The sequence below is a fragment of the Haemaphysalis longicornis genome, unplaced genomic scaffold, assembly GCF_048455015.1.
Source record: "Haemaphysalis longicornis isolate Haplotype H1 unplaced genomic scaffold, Haemaphysalis longicornis Haplotype H1 scaffold_4, whole genome shotgun sequence".
Taxonomy (NCBI): domain Eukaryota; kingdom Metazoa; phylum Arthropoda; class Arachnida; order Ixodida; family Ixodidae; genus Haemaphysalis; species Haemaphysalis longicornis.
Genome location: NW_027526361.1, coordinates 72,982,201 through 73,000,528, shown reverse-complemented (window position 1 = coordinate 73,000,528; position 18,328 = coordinate 72,982,201). Strand labels below are relative to the sequence as shown.

General features: G+C 47.4%; 1 protein-coding gene across 2 annotated transcripts; it reads left to right on the top strand.

Moving 5' to 3' along the window:
* The first annotated feature begins 3,668 nt into the window (after window positions 1-3,668).
* LOC144180398 (neprilysin-2-like) lies at window positions 3,669-10,812 on the top strand. 2 transcript variants are annotated; one of them, XM_077708749.1, is made up of 2 exons: window positions 3,669-3,808; window positions 9,625-10,812. In XM_077708749.1, exons 1-2 carry the CDS (start codon window positions 3,683-3,685, stop codon window positions 9,967-9,969), a joined length of 471 nt encoding a protein of 156 aa, XP_077564875.1. In that variant the 5' UTR covers window positions 3,669-3,682; the 3' UTR covers window positions 9,970-10,812. The 2 variants fall into 2 exon arrangements, 1 of the variants encoding a protein (XP_077564875.1); XR_013324399.1 differs by lacking the exon at window positions 3,669-3,808 and adding an exon at window positions 6,361-7,289 and having other exon boundaries at window positions 9,625-9,764.
* The last annotated feature ends 7,516 nt before the right edge of the window (window positions 10,813-18,328 follow it).

The window sequence follows — 18,328 nt, the reverse complement described above, 5'->3', positions numbered from 1 at the left end:
GTAGCATGCTATAGGTGGTATTCATTGAAAAATTTAGCTGTCAATTTCTTCGTTCGGCAACACTGAAATGGCCACGGACATGGCCAAAGCACCACGGACGTGGCGCGGCTTGTGCTACTGCGGCCGCACGCCGAAGAAAAATATAACACCGGCGTGCGTCGTCTGCTCCGTTTCAACCCGATTATCTATGCTGGTGTCAACAGAGTTGTTATTAATCACACTCGCATTTGAGTCGAGGCATTATTTTGCATTCGGCGGGATAGAGCTTGGAATGTCCACCAATCTTGGAATGGTGGGCATTAGAAGGGTGGTGTTGGAATGACCACCAATCATGTGCTTAGCACGGACAACTACCGCTATCCCGCGGAGCGAGACGTAGCCAGTGACGGCGCACTCACATGGTTGCCTGCATGCGTGCCTCGCTATTGAATACAGGCTATACAAACGGTTGTTTCGATATGCACACTCATACGCCTCCATTGCTGTTTGTTGTTTTCAAATGAATGTTTACATTGTATGCTCACTGGCACCGCAACCGCTCAAGGGTGAATTTTTCACGATGTTAAACCGAAGCAATTGATAAACTTGGGCTTTATAGCAACTCCTCAGTAAGCGGCGAAGTTTACACCGTTGCTTTTGGTATGTACACAATGAAATTTGTTTTTTCGCGGAATTTTTCGTCCCCCATGCTTGCTTCTTTCACGAACCAGCCATGCTGCCACAAGTGTATCTTTAAAATCTTAACATTTCTATATACTGTAACAATATGTAATAACACAATATATGTAACAATATGTATACGTGGGCTCAACAAGCAAATCCTCCTGTCTGTCTGTAACGCTTTTTTGTGCAGAGCTTTCAAAGCCTGATAAAAAAAATGCTATTAATAGAATACCAGAGGGTACCCGCCGCGGTGGCTCACTGGCTAAGGCGTTGCGCTGCTGAGCACAAGGTCGCGGGTTCGATTCTCGGCCGCGGCGGTCGCTTTTCTGATGGAGGCGAAAAGCAAAAACGCCCGTGTGTACGAGATTTCGGCGCACGTTAAAGATCCCCAGGTGGTCAAAATTAATCTGGAGCCCTCCACTACGGCGCGCCTCATCGCCTGCGTTGCGTCGGCGCGTTAAACCCTACAATCAATCAGTCAAAATACCAGAGGGCATCCATGTTTTCGCTCAAGGCCAATTATATAGCCATCTTCCTGCCAATGAATCGACGTATAGCAGTGAGCCGACTTTAAAATGTCTCGATGAATGGGTGAAATGCCATACGGATATGAAATGGGGTCTTCTGGAGGTATCCATTGAAATTCCCTAGGGCCTTATATGTTCAACATCGCACTGGTTTTGTTCCTCTCCAAAAATGTGCTCCTGTAATTCATTTGCGCAATGTAGTGAAGCCGACTTCAAGGGGGCTATCTGTATAGCGCTCCAATCGGTTTTAAGTCTTCAGGTATTTAAAAAAAGGCGCTGGTCCTAACGCTCATGAACAAATTACCTCCGAACAATGCATTTCTGTATAGTTATTCAACTGTCTCTAAAGGCGTTCAGTGTATATCAGAGTTGCCTAATTACGCGTTTATCCGACAAATTCCAATCGGGAGTTTCCTAAAAAAAAATTCTATACCACTTCACAACCATAAGGAAGTACAGTTTAGGTAAAATAGGTAGTTAAGGCACACAAATATTACTTACATAGCGCCAGCCCTGAGCGATGGTTAATTTATCTCGCTTCAGATTACGCGAGTGGCATTTTTTTTATGCGCCGCCGGCCGCTCGGTGTTTTTAAATTGAGCAGCCGTGGTATAAGCATGTCCGCAGAACATCGGCATTAATAAGTACACAGGTTTAAAACGCAAGAGCAAACGGCACAGTGATGTAAAAACAGCACGCTATCCAAAGCAACCCAAGACAAAACAGCACACGACAGAACCGCGTGCGACAAAACAGCACATTGACTGAACAACGCGGCGTTCTCATGTTGTGAGAAAAGAGCAGTGCAACTCGGTGAACAGTTGGCATTTGTCGCGAACGTAGGGTAAAAAAACTGCGCAAATTGAAAAGATCACAAGAAAGAAAGTACACAGGCACACAAGTACAGGCGCATTTCTTGGCACGCTAAACGTGGTTGCACAGCCCTCAACCTTTACAGAGATGTAGAACATTTTTTTCTTGTAGTGAATGTTTCGATGTTGACTTAAATTCGTAATTACACATACCGGCTCCTTGTGTTAGTACTGTCATCTACGTATGTTATTACGTTTTGCTTTCCCAAGCGTGGCTTTCTGTTGCGACGTCACTATGTTAACAATTAATGAATTTTCAGATTGCTTCTCACCAACTGCTTTTCGATCGCTGACTTCCGATCTGGGTCCACTCAGAATTAATTTCCTTTGTGTTATGTGCAAGCTATGTAGTGCAACTCCCGATGTTCCTTGTACCTGCGCGATGACTGCTGCTGTCTCGCATGTCATGGCTTTTTGTGGTTAACCCCCCTCTATAAAGAAAATAAAATACTGCGATTGAATTTATTCTAAAACCTGAATTCACACTTATTAAAGCCCGCCTGTTGAACAGCTTGTGCAAAGAGGGGTGTAGTAAACGCTTTTACACACAGCGGCAGCATTACCTGAATTCACCAGCAGAAGTGCTTCAAAAAAGCTGTCCTTTTAAAGAGACTTTGCAACCCTTCCGATGAAAGCTTTCACTCTTTGCTTCGCATCTGTAAGCTATGCGAAAGCTATAGTTATTGCCAGCACGGAGCGGCACTGCGTGATTTGCTCGTCGCAACAGATACGCCTTCAATTTCTGATTTGCTTTTTTGGTTTTCTTTTAAAAGTGGCTCTCGGATGCGTTCATTTCTGCAACCGAAAGAAAGCCAATAGGCAACTGCAACTTCCCGCAACTTGCTGCACCTAAGTTGCGGCGGAAACCGCGACTTCGTGCAACTGAAGGAAAGCGACCAGTGGCTGCTGCACCGTGGTATTAGGGAGTTTTAGCTGACCGTCTATCACGGTCCGCTCCGCTCCGATAGCAAGCGGAAGCGCCATTGCGCATGCGTGGCGCGCTTGGCCGCGAACGGCATTGGCTCCGGTTGCGCTGAGCCTGCCGCCGATACCGGAGCGGACCGTCAAAAACGGTTAGCTAAAACTCTCTATTGGCTCCGGTTGCGCTGAGCGGGCCGCCGATACCGGAGCGAAGCGTCGAAAACGGTCAGCTAAAACTCTCTAATGACGTAATTCCAGCGGTCTAAGAACGCCAAGGCCGTGGAAGAGAGAAACCTTTTGATCAAGTTTCTAAGTTTTCCGATGGGCATAGAGCAGTAATTTTTGGCTGAGGTACTTTGCGACCTCCTCATCTAAGTTCTGGGTGTGTTGGATGACTAAGTTCTGGAAGCAATGAAGATTTCGAAAAAAGTTGAAGGAAGTGTCGCAGGGTAGCTTTAAAATGTCGTTATTGGAGGCAAACAAAAAAATCATCAGTGACTTAGTGAGATCGAACCCTGGAGCGTGTGTCATGCCCCTACCACTCATTCGCGGAATCGGTTGTGCAGCCTTCTCACGTAATTCCCACGAGGAGGGAACGCATTCAAGCTGAGAGCAAAGCTGTATTAAAAGGACGGCACCACATGGCCTGTAGTCTATACAGGTTCCGCTTCCTTCATGCAGGTAGTTGGACACGAGATCATGCACGGCTTTGACGTTGGAAAAATCTTGATAGACAAGGATGGGTATCCTGCGACTTCGACCGACCCCGCGACATTAGCCGAGTACGAGCGAAAGGTGCTATGCTTACGTACGGCCTACCAGGCAGTAAGTAGCGTGCTTTTTCTGCGTTTCATTGCTGAACCAGTGCTGAACTGACGACACCCGATTTATTATGTACTCCAGTGAGTATGTGAGCCCTGAAAGGCTGTCTTCAGCGTGCACGAGGTCCCAATGTTCTGCTTGTGTGAGATTGCTCTATTACCGTAGTATCAGTCGAGTGCAAGTCATGAAACAGTTTACGTAGCAGAGCGAACGCAAGAGGAGTCGAATCGCTTACAGTGCCAGGAAGTAGAACTGCGACTGTAAACGAAAAAAAAAGATCACTGCGCCTTATGCTTCCATCTGCCAGAGATGTAACAGGGAATGTCGGTGTTCTCCCTATCGCAATGAACTTCTATGACCTTTTTTTAGAGTGTGGCCAATTTATTGTCATCAACGTAAGCTCGTACAACTTCAAAATGGCATCGACAACACCGAGAGCCAGCGCCTCACTCACAGGCTTCGCACAGGCACGGGCCTTGCTCAAGACAGAACGGGCATATCATACAAGTCTCTCGCAGCTGGTAGCTTCTCAGACATCCTCGTGGCTCTTGCGAAGCCGAGCCGCATTGGCTGCTGTAAAAAAAATTCTGCGGCGGTGAAAGCATGGCATGATTTCGAGACGGGTACCTTTTATATAAGCTCGCCACACCAGTCACACTATTTTACCGTCCTTTATACATCTTAGTCCCACCTTAGTCCAACTTAATTCACCTTAACCCACCGTAATACATTTTAATCTACCGCATCCGAACCATAAACCACCTTCATATGCATTAATTCATCTTAATCCACATTAATTCCTACCCTACCTCTCCTTAATCCACCCTAGCCCTTCCTTACTAATCAGTACTATTAGTTACTACTCAATGAATACTCCATACTAATTAATCTTTAATACTCAATAAATACTCCACACTAATTAAACCCCTAATCCTACCCGAATAATCACTGCTATCAATCATAATTAACTTTAGCAATGATTAATCATCTCTTATACAGAGTCGGCATGCTTTGGTTCACTTCTGGCCCTTCTTGGTTCGTTTGGGTGTTTTTATCATTCGTGTCCACGCCTGGGTCATTCGAGGTAGACCTTCTCATGAGGCATTTAAGCATGTAAAATATATAAGACATGAGCCTTAATACATGCACCTTTCTCGCTTATTCTGTGGCCAAACCGTTACGAGTAATGCAAATACAAGTGACTTGTATTTGCGTAAATACAGGTGACAGTTGCTACGCTGGACCGTACGTGCACGATCAGCGGTATACAGTGAGCCTTACGCTCGTTGCTGTGCTAGCGGCGACAAATCGCTCTTCACTTTCTGAACGAGTGGCGGCGCCGACCAGGTGTTTCAACAGCACGATGCCATCATGGTACTTATCCCTGGCGGCATCATGTGTCCGCTGGCGTCGTCGCGGCAGCCATTTTACCGTACGCATTCCAAGTGTGAGGCGTGCTCCCCTTGCACGAAGTGTGACTCTTCTTGCTGTTGCAGTTTCGCTCCTCTGGTACACCTGCAAAGAGAGCATGCGTTCACGACGGTGAAGTACGAATGTCGCTTTTCTCCACTCCGCTTTGGCGATCATGCGCCAACCTCCTCTCTGGCGACAAATACAGGAACAATGGCTTCGAGATCGGCGTTTCGACCGTAAATATGGCTTTAGCCATTTCAGGAGTTCAAAAAAGTTGGATGTCCTCTGCTTGTTTTGTGAAATAGGCAGTGCATAGGTTTATTGATAGGGGTGCGTTAAACTACGTGGCATTCAGTTATAGCTTATATACGAGAAGCCGCGCTCACAGTTTCAAGCGTGAGTGTTGGGAATGTCAGAATCAAAGATCGCTTGCATACGAAAAGCCCGACTAAAAGTTCAAGCAGTCTTCTAAATGTCGCAGGCAAAGATAGCGTTGATGGTGGAATCATGATAGACAGCGGGCCGTCTTTGCAGAAAATAGTGTTCCTTGGGATAGGTAAACGCTGGAATTTTGACGTGTCTGTTTACTGTAATTCATAACAATCAACAAGAAAAGATATTTTATCAGCTTTCAACTACCATTGACCACCCATTGGCCATTGGTGGGTTACCAGCTATTCCCCAATAGCCAGTGAGTCAGTGAACAAACAATATGGAGGCACACCCATCCGTGAATCGCTGGTAGCTGCTGAAATATTTTTTACGACCCACCAGTGGTGAATCACTGGTGGCCCACCCGTGCGGCACGACTGGCATCAGTGGGTGTCCGATTGCCGACCCGTGGCCCACAAATTACTAGTGACTCCCCAATGACCAACTAGTGGCCCACCTGCAGGTCATCGCCGGTTGGCCATCAGGAATGCGACCCACCTATGAATCACTGGTAGGTCATCGCTAGTGGGCCACCTGTGGCAATCACTCGGCCACTAGTGACAGCCCATTCATTGGTGACCGACCGTTAATCCATGGGTGTGTTGCCTTTCTGCCTAGTTGTGTGTTTATTGGTGTTAACACCCACATCGTCTTTTGCTCCTTAAGCATACATTATAATCACCCCGCCAGGCTCGTTCCGACCTTGAAGAGAAGCACGTCATGCTGTAGCAGTTCTTTTCAAAAGAAGCTTGTACTGACTGACTTTTGTCGTGGAAGCTCGTGATGGTGTTCCAAAAAAACCAGGCGCCTTAAGGAACCGAACTTTGGTCCCTCGCGCTATGAAGCAAACGTCTTTAAGTGTCGATTTGGTTTATACTGACTGCAGACAATCTTGACGCGCACCCCTATTCTCTTTAGTGGGTGGTTAGTTTTTAAAGCAAATCTTTCTACCTCTACCAGTCAACGGTTCTTTCGGATGTGCGGGACAAGAAACTCCCAACGCGGCTGCGGAGGGAAGGGCGGTTTTCACTCACGGAGCACAGTGTAGATGGCGCGGCGAATTTACCCAGCGTTCCTGGCGCGCTCACGCCGGTGGGCGCATCGGCCCGACCCGGCTTTTTCGTCTGCTTTACGACAGTTTTGGGCTTGTTTAGGCGCAGCTTCGCGTCCATTGCGCGCTTCCTTCGAACAGCTTGATTAACCTTTTTCAACAGAACCTCCTAGGTAACCCGGATGTCGTAGCGGCGCCCGCCGCTATCAGCCCGTGATCGGCGAAAGAAAGGAGGCGACGGCAGTCCAGGCGATACGCAAGCAAGAAAAGCCCCGCCGTTTATTTTGCTGCGGTTTAAGTAGCAACTGTAACGTCAGAGACACGTGGTTCCATACAGGCGCCAGGCACGGTGGATCGGCATGTCATGCAGGAGCGCACTTTCAGCAGCACAGGAAACATTCCAGCACACCGGACACGACGAAATTAAGTGGTCCTACGGCAATGATACGTCGAAGATTGGTTTTTCAGGGCTCGTAAACAAAATGTAAAGACCACTCACAATGCTCTCACAAAATGTGGCCGGTGTTGTTAGAATTTTCCGATATGTAGACGACTTCTTGGTGGTCCTCAAGAAGGAAAGTAGGTCGGGTGAGTTGCATGCACAGAGTGTGCTGACCATTTTTGATGAGTGTCTTGCTCCTCTGGCCTTGACGCATGAGCTCCCGCAGAGGGACAGCCTCAAGTTCCTGGACTTGAGATTGTATCTGAGGAACGACCATGTTGGCTGGAAGTATGAGCCGCGGGCTAACAAGCCATTACTGCCGTATCACTCGGCTCACTCAAAGCTTGTGAAGAGAAGAATTTTGATTATGTGCCTAACAAATGCCCTCCAAAAGTCTTGTCATCACGTTGTTCACGAGAGCTTCAATGATCCGGTAGCACGGCTGGCAGCATCTGGGTATCCTAAACATTTATTAATTCTGTGTCCGAGGGCATTCATAAGAGGGAAAAAAATCGAAACGACTGCCACATGACCCTGCGCAAGATAAGCAGCCGACAAACAAAAAAGAAAAAGACGACAGTGGTGCCTTACATTCACGGGGTTTCCCATAGCCTAAAACGGATTGGGAACGAGTAGACGTTCGCGTGGCACTTTCCGCGCCACATAAATTGTTGGGGCTGTGCCGAATAAATAGTGATTTGATTTTTGATTTGATTGTAGGGTTTAACGCGCCGACGCAACGCAAGCGATGAGGCGCGCCGTAGTGGAGGGCTCTGGATTAATTTTGACCACCTGGGGATCTTTAACGTGCGCCGAAATCTCGTACGCACGGGCGTTTTTGCTTTTCGCCTCCATCAGAAAAGCGGCCGCCGCGGCCGGGAAACGAACCCGCGACCTCGTGCTCCGCAGCGCAACGCCTTAGCCACTGAGCCACCGCGGCGGGTCCGAGTAAATAGTGGAGCCACCATGCAACCTCGAGGATGTCAGACTAAGCACCAGAATCGTTATGTGAAGTGTGTCGAAGGTATCGTGTACCGTATTCCTCTTCCATGTGGAAAGTGCTACGTAGGCCAGAGCGGCCGATGCCTAAATGACCGCTTGCGGGAACACGATAGCAATGTGAAAGGGGGGCTGACAGGGCACTTGGTAGCGCATTGTCTGAATCACAAGTGCGTACCGAAGTTTGAAGAGTGTACAGTGTTGAGCAGGAGTGGCAATCAGACCACAAGGCAGGTAATCGAAGCAGAAGAGATTGAACGGTTGGGGGACGACTGCATCAGTGTTCCTTCAATCTCTATCTCTCAAGGAAATGGCTTACTTACACGAAGCACGTGTTGGCCCTTGACGGCAACGGCGGGCAGATTAAGTGTAGTGCATTTGATATCTTATTTATCTACTTTTATGCTGTAGTGTCAATATATCTTTCATGTATAAATGTTTTTCCCATCTCAATAAACTATTAGTTGGAAGTCAGCGCTGCGTATGTCCATTACTCGTACTTCTGTGGGACTTTATTGCGCTGTAAATTTAGCAGGTGTTTAAGTACCAGGCCTACATGATACTACGACGACATGAGACGACGACGGCATGATACGCTGATAGCCTGAGAGTCTAAGGGGATTTGCCCCTAAAATAAACAATGGGACAGCTACGCACTAATGGCACAAAGACTGGGCAGACAGCGAATCTGGCGGCCCCACCTAGCTTATTCTTGGTTCGGCTAAGTTTATGCGGGGTTATGCTTGGAGACTCGGCCGAGTTTTCCATATTGTTATGCTTCGAGACTCGGTCAGGTTTTCCGTGTGGTGTCGTCACTAGCCATCTAAAGAGCAATGAACACTCGTTCATTGAAGAATGTGCAATCTGGCAGCCCCACCTGGCTTATTCTTGGTTCTGCTAACGTTATGCGGGGTTATGCTTGGAGACTCGGCCGAGTTTTCCACACTGTTATACTTCGAGCCTCGGTCAAGTTTTCTGTGTGGTGTCGTCACTAGCCATCCAAAGAGCAATGAACACTCGGTCATTGAAGTATGCGCAATGTACGCGTGCCCACCGGCTTTGCGATGAAGCTCCATTAGTTGCGGAAGGGGCAGTGGGACGAGCGTTTGCTCAAAAATTTTGAACTCGTTCGGAGGTCACCGTTCGGCTTGTGTGGTCTAACGTGTGGTACATTAATTAAAAAGTTGATTAATGTTATCGCTTCTCGGCCTTTGGTTTCTTTCATGTTGTATTCATCGCTTTGCACCGTCAAAACTGCACCACTCGTACCAACAAGCGATAGAGCGAGCCACCCCGCGATGCGTTTCCAAGGCCGTGCTTGACGCCCCTCCGACTGTGGCGGCAGGAGTCCTGCCCGAGCGCGGCGAGACGAAGCTAAGGTGGTGCCGGCGCTCGGAGAGATTTTCTTGCGCACGTTCGCCGGCGCAACCACCAGCTTAAAACACCATCGCTGTTAAAAACACTTTGACGTCATTTTTGCAGGTCGAGCAGGAGCGCCAGTTCACCAGTATCGACCCCACGTACGACTCGGAAGGCTTCGCCGACTGGGCGGGCCTTGAGCTGGCGTACTCGGCTTACCGGTCCCTTCCCGCCGCCGAGCGTGACGCCGCGATTCCCGGCCTGCGGCTGACCGCCGAGCAGCTGTTCTTCGTGACCCACTGCTTCAAGTGGTGCGGGTATACGAAGCAGCGCCTTGCCGGCAATCGCTACTGGGCCAGTCGCACGCGCTGCGTCGGGCCCGCGCGCCAACTGGCCGAGTTCGCCAGGGCCTTCGCGTGCCGCCCGAACAGCAGGATGAACCCACAGACGAGGTGCACCTTCTTCTAGCCGAACTCGTTCTCCGCTTAGGGACCCCAGGAGGCAGCCAGCGCTATTGACTCCCCATGCGGTTGTGGACGGCCGTGACCGACTGACCGACGCACGATGTATTCTGAGACCTTCTATCGCATCGATCTTAATGCATAAATAATTTTTTGTAAATGATTTTTATTTAATACGCGCAATAACAGCCGTGTATGTGTGAGCGTGAGCGTGTGTGGGCGAGAGAGACGGGAGTAAGAAAACGCTGGAATCTCGAAAACCCTTTGATAACGTGATTGATGTGCAAGCAGCTTCAGGCAAAGCGAAACCATGTTTTGGGGTGTCCCCCTATGAACAACAACCAAAAAAGCGATTCAAAGGACTGTAAGAAATAACGAAGTCGGCTCAGTATAAAAAATCGCGTAATATATATCAACCGCGATTTTTTTTTGTTTTCGTAACATATGCCAGAAAATATCTTGCACAATGAAAAGAAATTATCGTATAAGGAATATCATTCCCTTTAGGTCACCTAAACGGACCAACAAAACATATTTTGTTTATGTATACTCCTTGTTCAATTAGAGTTCTACATGTCAGGGATCATCTTTTTAAACAGAACCAGCTTAATTGGCAGCGTAGCAATTGTTTTGGGTTTTTCGAGTACGGATCATGTTAATTTCGTGCTCCCTTGCATATTTTGTAATTGCTTATATAGACCAACAAAGCCTAACTACAAGCGCAGCTTCCTGTAATAAAAACACAATTGCATGCTCAGAGCAGTTATCTTCTTTCCTTTCTTCTCCATACATTCCAAAACCGAATTCCCAACTTCTGGTTCACGTCGTCGTTTGCGAGTAATAATTACTTAAAGGGACAGACAACCGATTTTTGTCGAGTATATATTCTCTATCCCAAATGAAAGGGCATCACTTAAAGCACCTTGACGAGAAACGGTTTTGCTGATAACGCCCTAGAACTTTTTAAATCGAATTTTTTGATCTACGAGCCGTATGTGTCCCTCCAAAAACTAATGCTGGCAACCATGACATAGAGTAGCTCGACAACATACTTTTGTCTGTATGCGAAATAAAAAACAATATCTAAAAACTTCTTCCCAGCTAAAAAAGTTTGAATCTCAGGCTTTCCTGTTCCTTTATGTGTTTTTTTTTAAATGCAACAGTCTATTTTGCAAGAATCCGCCATCTGTTGGGATAGACGATAGGTAGAATCTGGCTTCACGTTGTGGAGGCGGAAAGTTCGATTCTCCCCGGACGCGACGGTTTTTTTTTTTTTTTTTCAAGCTGCCTGGCGTATTTGGAAACTGAAATCAAATATTTTGGCAGAACAAATGCCTCTGCCTCAGGCAGAATCGTCAAAGCTCCTTCACTGGGTCTGTTTACTGAACGCTGCCGTTGATTCTGGGCATGGAGGGTCAGTTAGCCACACAAAGAGCAACCCAGCGGCGGCGGGCGGCGTGTCTAAAAAAATTTCAAAATAATGCTAAAAAATACATATACAATTTAAGTTTGTACAAATACTTGTGTTAAAAGGTTTCCAATACGTAAATAAATATTTAGGCAGTTACAGTAGCTGCTAGGTTTGCAGGTCACGTGACAGGGACACATATTGTAGTGCCAAGTTTCGACACTACGAACCGCCACCCTTCCGTTTTCAGGAAGTTTGCTGCCAAATTAAAATTATTTCCGCCAGTTTGTTTAGAAATTATTTGTGGTTACCGGGCTATTTAAAACGCTGGCTTTTATATGAGCTAGATAACATATACGCGACAAAAATCGGTTGTCTGTCCCTTTAAGGTTATCGCAGTTCGCTATGCACAAAAATTGTAACTAAATCCACTGTATCATTCACACTGAGTACTAATCATCGCAGATTATTAAATATGCCACAATTCATATTTTGGCCCTACATCCTACATTTTATTATAGAATGCTGTGGACGTTAGGTATTTGAGCCGGAAGTAGAACCAATGAGAGTCAGCAAGAAAGCCGAAACACAATAACGAATACTTAAAACTGGGAGCAGCAACATGCCCTTTTCTTTGGTGATGCCGACACTAGGCACCCAACTAACTGGAATTAGGGAAGAGAGGGAACACCTTTTCTCAGTTACACTTAGCACATTCTTGAAAGAAGCAAGGGGTTCTTAGCCAGAGAGACAATGGGGGTTTTCATGATCATCGAGGACGCAGATGTGACGGATGCAAAATGCCTGTCTGGTGACGGTCTGTGACCGACATTCCCGGTCTTGTTTCTATGGATAAATGATTGCAACAACCAATGTGCGACGTCTTAGGGTCGCAGGGAAGTTTATTCTGCAGCTTTGTCCAGCATATCCGCTATACTGAGCGTCGACAAAGAAGGAAATGCCAGCACGAATGTTGTAACATTTGCGTAGTGATTGCACGTTAATGAAGATTGCAAAAAAATGGTTCCAGTATGATTAGCTGTCGCTTGATCTAACATGGAAATCTCAAAGTTCAAATAACGCAGATGGCAGATGCTTGAATAAGCACTATATCAAGGCAGGAGCAGTCGGTTGCTGCCCTTAAAGGAGCCATGAAGACAAAATACAAGTTGGGTTTATTAGAAAGACTGCTTAGTCCCGATAACAATGATACCAATATCATCGCAATCTTCAAACAAATAACGGAGATATTACAGAAAACGTGTGAAGCAGTCGCGACCCCTTAGCCAATTTCCCGCAACTTTTCTATGACGTCACGGAACCTTGTTTGTGTGATTGGCGGCCGCCTAACTGACCTGTCGCGACAACACATGACTCGACGTCTGTAATGGGGCCTCTAGTTCCATTTGACCGCATCACTTAAATGCTAACGTGTAGTTAACGCACTAAAAATTACATTTTGTTGTTGGCCCGTATGACGTCATTCTTGCTCATAACACGTCACTGTGGCGCGAAATTTGAAAGTTTTTAAATACTTCCTGCTTTTTTTCCGTTAAAAAACATCTTTTGTGGCTCTAATGGGACTGAGTGAGATACTAAATCCTAGTTCTTTCAAATTAAACCAAGTTGCATTTTCTCTTCATGGCTCCTTTAAAGAGGCCCTGAAAGGCGTTTTGAGCTCACTAAATGAACTAGCGCAATCGTTAGAATGGGTCGTCAACGTCAGCTGTGCCAAGTATTACTCTTTTACGTGCAACGGAAAGCTCACACTTTTGTTGCAAAGTTTTTCGCTCTTTTCTCACCCTTCCCTGCGTGTTTTTGGACGCCGCCATCTTCACATGTCTACGTCACTGATTCTCAGATGTTCGTCATGAGGTAGACATCCTGCTATTGGGTGGCTTTTTCACGCACTTCCGGCAAAGAGATGTGTCGTCTGCTCAGCGTCGACTCGCCAGCTGATCTGCCAGCCGAATGACGAAGTGCTTGTACATTTTACGACTATCCAAAGAAGTGTAAACAAACACTTAACCGTTTTTATTGAATGCAACACGGCCATAACATGACATGGATATTCTCTTCCCTGACTACGTTCCACAAAGAAAGCGTTGAAGCCCCGTGGCACTTCTTTCGTGCAATCGCAGAGAACGCCCTGAGCCGAATGCCCGGATTTGACGCATACATTTTATTCAACTTTAAAACAATCCAGAGATGTGTTTCGAACGAACACAACGTCACAACATGCGTTGCAAGTCTGAACCGTGATTGACAGACGATTGCTTGCCTCCTCCTGCCCGTCGTAAATTCGGCACTCACCTCGCGCGCGGTTTGCGAGGACGAACAGCAAGTCACTTAACTCTGGCGCGCAAGCAGAGAAGGCTTTTAGCCAAGCACACTGCACATACCCCATGCGAGGTTGAGTCGAACGTCGCTCGAGAACGATAATCCAGACCATAGGAAGCACTATCCACCCGCAGAAGCACAACGTCGCATTTCATCGCGAACCGAACGCGTCCACAACACACACACCATTGCCTCCTGTATTCTTGCAATGCCAAACGCATCGCGCACTTCCAAATGGGAGTGAGTGGTACGCGTGCAGTGCCCACATGTCGTGAGGTGGGGCCCCAAGCTGAACCGGGATCACGCAACCATAACTGTCTTCGAGAGCAGTTTGTGCCTTGTTGCCACGGCAACCGTTGAGATTGCCAAAGAAATGGCGCTCGCGCCAGCGCTAGAAAGCTCATAGCAGCGGCGGAGCATGTTTTGCCAACGTTGCCGCTCTCCACCCCGCGTTGCCCCAAGCTGAACTGGTCACATGATTGAAGCGCTGGGAAGGCTACCGATTGGGGGAGAGTGCCCAGACTAGAAGGAGAGGGCTTGGTTGGCCGGTCCGGGCTGATGCACACACAGCTTTGGTCGCTGGCTTGGCTTAGCTGCAAACTTCGTTCGGACAGTCAGCGATGTTACGACGATACAGAACTGCGTGAGGGCGACGTGCTAACCACTCGACGTATTTAAAAACACAGGGACAAAGAACTCGGTTCATCGGAAGCAATTACTGTCCACAAAAGAGCGCAACCGTGGATGGTTGTCGCGCTACTTGCCGCCATGGTGGAAACACAAGCTGCCCCACGTACGCGCGATATTTTGCTGCAATAGCGTCCGCTATTCTTCTGTCCGCCAGGCGCAGAAGCGTCTTAATGTAGGGCGCATGCGCAGTGCGAACGATGCAAAAAATAGCGCTCGCTAACTGTTTGCGTACGGCTGCTTACGTTATTCTAAAACTCTCTATTACTACCATTCACAAGATATGGGTGCAGCTTGTCAGAACACGGATGCACGCCGCTCGAGTGCGGCGCTGGTTTGCTCTGCGCCTTCCCGTTCATCGCCACTGATAAGTAGATGCGATCCGGTGCCTTTTGTGCACGGGTTTTGTATCGGTTTAAAATGTCTTTTTCACATGCCGCCGATAGGAATTGCCGCCGCCGCAAAATAAGACACGGCACCAGCGGGGCCACATCTGAGACGGCTTGGATATACAGTGCGCGGTGTATCAAAGGGAACGAGTGTACGATCCTCCCCGTGCGGCTGCAAGTTCGCCGCCGATAAAAAGTCACGTGCCGCCGATAGCAACTGCAGCAACGTACACCGCGAAAGGGCAAGGCCAGGCCGCACACATGCGGCCAGGTCTTTCGTTCGCTTTTCCAGCCTTGAGCGGAGTGCGGGATCCATGGTGTCAACAAAGAGGAAAAAGCCAAAAGAGCTTGCCCGTAGCATACGGCAGTCTGGGGAGCGCAATAGCGGAAGTACGTCACCTCTGAGGAGCGCAGCATCATGGAAGGGAAAGCTCACGCGCCGTCAACAGCGAAGAAAAAGTTGAAAGGAGGAGGAAATGCGACGCGACGATAATGCGCGGTTGTGGATTCGCGATTTTTCAGCTAATACTCATCGCTTTAACAAAATTCTTGCCGGAAATTGCTAATACATTGCTTTATTTGGTCACATGTGCATCCATGCATGGGTGGAAGGTATTTCAGGACCCCTTTAAAGGTTCACCTCCTGATTGCAGTGGCTGTATTCAGCTTTCTGCTTAACTGGGAAAATTTGTAGAACAGCCTATCTGGCTCGGCTGGTGTTGGCGTTTGTACGCCGTTGGCGTTTATAGATTTAATTTTTAAATTACATAACTTCTCTCTCGTGGTGGCTTCTACTGGTCACAGAGCACGTAAGCGTGGGCACGTTGGATGAATTCCGCGTTTCTTACCACGCTTATGAGCCAGGCGGAATTGCTATGGTGGTCAGCGCCAAGTTAGCATAAGGGAAGTAACTTAGGTCATGGCGGCAATTATACTTAAGGACACTTAAAAGATCAGCTAATAAAATTAGCAACAGAGTCCATGGCACCGAACAATGTACATATGCCTAAAAATATGGAGCTTTTTTGGGTGAAAATGTAGAGTGAGATGCAAGGAGAATTGACCCACACATTCATTTACAGCCTCGTGCCATCGTCGTTTCAGTACGCTGTCATCCTTGCCTCACATCAAGTCAATCAATCTATGTTTGATCTCGTACATGGCTGGCCGTTCCCCCCTGAATTACACATTTTTATTCCAGGAAACTATCCTATAATTTTAAGCGTCACCTGCTGCTTCTTACGCACAAGTCGCAGTCATCTGCAGGGTCCTCACCGTTCGCGGTGGTGTGAGCCTGGCGACGTTTGTGGCACCGGACAAACACGAAAGCTTAGGAGCTTTAGAGAATCTGCCGCCTTGCACAAGCAAAGGATAAATTCAAGATCATATCGCGAGAAATGTCAATCCGTTGAGCGTCTGCAGGGGCTAAGGTGCTGTCTGAGCTATGCGTCGAGGATGCTAGGCGACGACACCACGGATGGCGCTCTGAAGGTGCGTCACGGTGTTGCGGGTGCACTCGTCGACGCGCTTCTTGATGGCAGGGTTCAGCTCGATGCTTTCCATGATCCTCCACTCCTTGTTGGCGCTGATGTGCACAGGAAAGTTGTACACAATCTCCTTGGGAACTCCGTAGGTGCCGTTGCTAACTACAAGGGAACCCGGGTACCCTCGGGAGTTCCCTGCGACATGGTATATGGGTGTGCCATGATGCGACAAGACAACACACGTTGGAGCACTTTGTTAGGATTACTGGATATTTACATCAACAGGCTGTGTAGAGTTTGTCCACTCCCCCACCCATCTCATACACTCGTCCATCCATGGCAGTAGCCAGAAACAGTTTTCCGAGGAGGTAATGCGTTATCAGAAAGGAGGAGTTTTGCCGAAAGGAACGCTATCACTTACGCGCTGCTTAGAAAGCATTTCGGAGGGGGTTCGGAACCCCAAACCCCTCTCTGGCTACGTCCGTTCATCCATCATCCAACCATCTATCCCTCCATCGACCCATCCGTCCGTCCGTCCGTCCGTCCATCCGTCCGTCTGTCTGTCTGTCTGTCTGTCTGTCTGTCTGTCTGTCTGTCTGTCTGTCTGTCTGTCTGTCTGTCTGTCTGTCTGTCTGTCTGATACAACGCAAATAAATAAGCTTAAACCCTCAAAGAAAGGAAGAAATTTGCAGAAATTTAGAGAGTTGTCTACTGATGCATAGCAGTCTTATGCCGCTTGTCTAGTGTGTGAGTTCTTTACATCCGAATTTTTAGGTTTTTTCTAAATTCTGTCTGATCAATTAGCTCCATTTACCCTATTATAACGATTACAGATAGAACTTCCGCGAAATGTGCATTTTTGTGGAAGTGCAGGGTGTTACACGGTTCGCCATTTTAGCTATTCTTTTTATATTTTTCTTATTTTTTGGTTTTTCAAAATTTTCTTCGACCAATTATCTTCAGTTACACTATTATAACGAGAAAAGGTAGAATTTTCGCGAAATCTGCATTAATGTGAGAATGCAAGGTTGGCCTTTTTCGTTTTCTTTTTGTTCTTCCTTTTTTAGGTTTTTCAAAATTCTCTTCGACCAATTGTCTCCATTTACGCTATTATAACGATTACAGGTGGAACTTCTGAAAAATCCGCATTTTTGCGGAAAGGCAGGGCATTACGCGGTTCTGACTGCGGGGGTACTCGGCAAAGAATGCTACGTAATAATAACGTGAACATGGCTTGACTTTTAGCCTTAAAACCATGGCATCCGCTATGGTGTATAGTAGGCCCACTAGGTGAGCTGCGTTTCTTATATAGTGGCTCTAGTATGAACGTTATAGTATTGGCTCGTAAAAAGTCGGAAAGATTTGCCCAATGGTACTAGGGTGAAGGCAGAGAAATAAGATGGCTGCTTATATAGTTTGTTCCACTCTCAGGCATATTAACACTTATGCACCTTGCCACGCCAGTGTCGCTTGTGTAGCAGATGTGGTGCTGCCCCAGCTTGCCTCTCTTAAGCACTGGCGAGCGCCCACTTATCGAAATGTTTACAACAACGTTGTTGGACACCAGTGTTTCGCGCTACTTACATTTTGCTTAAATGTAGGGGCACACGAGCTTCTTAAGGCTGTGCACATTTGCAACAGTCGCAATAATGCGTCATTCGGCCATCTGTGGTGTTGCGCGATAAAATACCGACATATTGAGAAATCGATTCTGTGTAACACTGGTTTTGCTTGACAGTTTTTCCCAACTCGCCATTTCACTCGCACCTATTGTTTGCATGCCGCACCCGTAACACTTGTCCTTGCTTTGCTGACTTCTAAGTCGGCTTTAGTACTCGGAATAAGTGAGTTCACATAAGTATATCGCGTATGCAGAAGGCACCCCCCATCCGACGAGACCTTTCAGCGGCTTTGTGTTATACTGAACAGACTGTTAAACAAAGAAGTCTAGGAGCTGTCATCAGCGTATGCCCTAACGAGGTCGCGGGTTCGATTCCCGGCCGCGGCGGCCGCTTTTCTGATGGAGGCGAAAAGCAAAAACGCCCGTGTGTACGAGAT